General features: G+C 40.3%; 1 protein-coding gene across 1 annotated transcript in view; it reads right to left on the bottom strand.

The window, feature by feature from the left end:
* LOC108746149 (calsyntenin-1) overlaps positions 1-4047 on the bottom strand; it is a 15279-nt gene that overhangs the window by 4164 nt on the left and 7068 nt on the right. The window contains exon 3 of the mRNA XM_018482723.1: positions 770-1581. Coding sequence (XP_018338225.1) covers positions 770-1581 — 812 coding nt within the window. The remainder of the gene's footprint in view (positions 1-769; positions 1582-4047) is intronic.

Raw genomic sequence — 4047 nt, forward strand, 5'->3', positions numbered from 1 at the left:
CGGTTTATAGCCTATTTCCTTGTTTTCTCTACAAAGCCAATCGGGACAACTGTGAACGTGATAAACGTGAAACATGATGCTATAATGTTAATCTAAAGTCTGTGACTTTTGAAGGCGTTAGTGTAAATTCAATATCAAGACAATTTTTTGTACAATTTTTTTCTTCGTTATCAACAAGTTGCTCTTATATGAAAATTATAAAGTTTATAGCTTACTTCCTTGTTTTCCTGTCATAAAGCCAATCAGGATAATCATAAACGTGATGAACATGATGCTATAGTGTTAGTCTAAAGTCTTTGACTTTCGAAGGCGTCAGTGAAGTTCAATATCAGGAAAATTCTTGAGCAATTATTTTCTTCATCATCAACAAGTTTCTGTTGCTTTTACATGAAAAGTTTATAGCCTATTTCTTTGTTTTCCTGTTATAAAGTCAATCGGGATAACCATGAGCGTGATAAACGTGAAATATGATTATACCGTTAATCTTTATGATTTTCAAAGGCATCAGTGAAAATTCAATATCAAGAAAATTCTTTGTACAATTATTTTCATCATCAACAAGCTTCCGTTGTTCTTATCGCTGGGCATTTTCTGTTTATAAGCAGAAGACGCTTATCTTGACAAGCAAAACAAAATATTAAACGAACACAAAACTATTTGATAAAATAACGTTGAAAAATAACTGATTCTTAGGTAGTTGTAAATATTAAAAATATTGTCAAAATGCTATGAAAAAGTGAATCTTAGCATTCGTTACATTGAAACTTACTGTGATCATCGGCAGCACACAAGATGTGTTCCTTGACATGTGGATCCTGTCGCGGGCGTGGTCGGTGCTTGACCCAGACACCGATGGTAAACTTCTGCGCCAGGCTATGCTCCAGCACATCGTTCGGCACGATCGCGGCTGAGTCTACGCCGTCGAACTCAAAGATCTCATCAGCCTCTCTACCCTCGTCTCTGGAAAGAGTGGCCGTCCAAGAGGTTGTGGGTCCAGGTGTGGGCAGTAGATCCACGCTGTCGCGCGAGGCACCGCATAGCTTCCGCTGGCTGCGAACCCCATACGTGTCACGATCGCAACCCTTGCCGATGTGATCGGTGGCCAAAGTCAGGGTGGCGCGCACGTTGCGCAGGATGCAGGGTGCATCGCAAAGATCAAGCCGCGCCGAGGGCAGTAGAGGCTGTGAACCGACGCCGGCAGCGTAATCTACCCTCTCGGGGATTCCTCGCCATCCGGGGGCACACACGCGGTTCACCTTGACCGTCACCATCGCCGGCGCCGACTGCTTCATACCGCAGTCATAAGCGACCACGCTGAGTATGTAGTTGTGTGAGCGTTCGTAGTCCAAAGGCTCGGTATTGCGGATGGCACCCTCGTTGTCGATAATGAATGGCTGATCGGCGGTGAGGATCTCGTACTTGCAGACATCACCAAATTTCGGCGTGCAGTCACGGTCGGACGCCTCAACGCGGACCACCTCTTCATAGAGGCGTCCCTCGTCCACAGTACTAACATAGGCCGGCTGGAGAAACTGCGGCGCGTACTCGTTGACGTCAACCACAGTAATATGAACCGTGGCGCTGAAATCAAATTGAAGTGTGCACATGCATCTCAAGGTCTCTCTCTCTCTCTCTCTCTCTCTCTATTCTCCTAGCGCAGATAACGACGTGTCATAGGATGGGAAGCGTTGCTTGATAAAAGGCCTAGAAAATGTCTAGATCTTTCGAATTCCTACCTCTCCATTTATGCACTCGCAATTCCTTTTAATATATTTTCTCGAAAATCTGTGTAATTTTTCAATAAGATTCAGGTAGAATTAAAATAAAATCGCAAATGCGCCACGTTGTAATGGAATGGTAAAAATGTTTACTCCCAACTACCAGAAAGATTATTCCGACTGTGCCCAGAACGGATTACAACCAAGAATTTCCATTATAATCTCCACAGTGAATTTAAAAAAGCTTATTTCCCGAGCCATAAAGGTTACTTTAATAACTTTTGCATCGAGATAATTAACTATTTCGCGCTCCCGTAGATACGTTTACTTCCGTAATGAATTTAATCGTAATAGTTTTTCGAATTAACGATAATTTAACCAGCGCAAAGCGGTGCAGTGCTATAGTAGGAAATTACATCTATATCTTTTTAATATTTCCTGTCATACTAGAGGAATGCATTTATCCCGTGTACCCGTTGGGAAGGGATTTAAAAGAATTACAGTCAAGCAAATACTGTCGATATACTTAATGTAAAACATTTATATGGCAGTGTCCACTCGGAGCAATATCGGAAATTTAATACGCGGCGTACAACGGAAAAGTCAATAATGCGATACCGCAGAGACCATACGTGCGAGAGAAAAGGATTGAATTTCGACTCGGAATTGTTTCGTTACCGAAAACACGCGTTCAAACACCGAACCGTTCGAATTACGCACTCGGAATCTATTTACGTTTGAAATTTTAGACACGACAAAATCAATGCGCCGAAAATCCGCCAAACGCGTCATGTAATAATAATAAATAATCGGGGCAACTCCGCTCAATATCCTGGGCTGGCCCGACTCTTCCATATTAATGTCATAATAACGTGCCGGATATGCATCGATATCCTAATTAGAAATTACGACGGGCAATATCGGCGGTTGAGGCACGCGATATCAATCGATCGATATCAGCGTAATTCATTCGGCCGTCGCGACGGCTCAAGTAAAATTTCGTGGTAACATCACCCGCTTGCTTTGCGTATGAAAAATTCACCGAAATCTTTTATATATAAAAGCGTCGTATGTTGTGCAAGTATATACGACACGTTTCACTATTGATCTGGCATTCGTTGGCGGCGATTCCGCGAGGTGAGACAGATTTCGAGACGGTTTAGAAAAAACGGAACGACCATTGCTAGTTTTTCACAGTGAATTATTTTTACTTTCCTATTTACCCTAATTTTACCCGGACGTAATAAAATTTGCTGCAATCGTTATCTAATTGAAAAACAACTGCAACAATAGACTAACCAACATTTTGTAAAAACAGAGAAAATAAACTCTAAAGTTAAAGTAATGGAAAAAATTCATTTATTCTCCACTTTTACAAAACGTGGGTTAGTCCACTGTTATAGTAAGCTCTTCAATTGTTATATTCTCGGCAACCGACATTGTATTCTCGGTACGTGAAATTAAACATTTTATAAATTACTTTTTACGTTCACAATTAAAATTTTATATTCGCACAACACAAATACAAATTATATGTACGATTATAATTATGAATTTTTGCGCTCCCCTAACAAAAGTCAAAGTCACCTGTTTCGATATTTCGTATACCTACTCTAGTTTTATAACTCTTGTCTTTCCCCTCGGGTCTACAATACATTTTATTAGCTGTTGCGATCGCGAGCGTAAAAGTTTCATTCCGAGGGACGTGTAATATTTATCGAGGCGAAAGATCGGGAGCAAACGCGAACGGACGCGAGGGAATAGTCGCCAGTTACCGTTTCAGACAGGCGTAAAATCGCACAACTCTCGTAATGAGAAAATTTGTGCACTTGGACCGGGAGTTATTTCCTCATTCAGCCGATACATGCTGTGACTATAACGCGCCACAAAAGCGAGCCACAAAAATTGGCATTGTGCTGGCGCGGCGCTATTCGGTGACCCATATTCGCAAAGTGACTTATCATAGACTTTAACTACTGATAAATACAGAGTAAGACGATACATATTTCCGATATGACATTGTAAGCCCGCTTTTATCTTTTCAGACATCGGCGCGTGTAAATGATATAGTTTTGCAACGATAACATGTGTGAGGATAAAGCAATTTGTGCTTATAGTTACTAGAGGCACGTAAAGTTTAAATTACGAACGTAACAGATGTAAACATCATGGAATGAAATATTTAATTTCTTGACTGTAACGAACGTGTCATATTTTTTTGCCACATGATAAATGTAACAAACATAATAAATTTCATACAAGTATATTTGTTATTCAACGTGTTTAGTTAATTTTTAAACTGTAATAAAAAATATATATATATATATAT

The sequence above is a fragment of the Trachymyrmex septentrionalis genome, unplaced genomic scaffold (assembly GCF_001594115.1).
Source record: "Trachymyrmex septentrionalis isolate Tsep2-gDNA-1 unplaced genomic scaffold, Tsep1.0 scaffold16, whole genome shotgun sequence".
In the NCBI taxonomy this organism is placed as follows: domain Eukaryota; kingdom Metazoa; phylum Arthropoda; class Insecta; order Hymenoptera; family Formicidae; genus Trachymyrmex; species Trachymyrmex septentrionalis.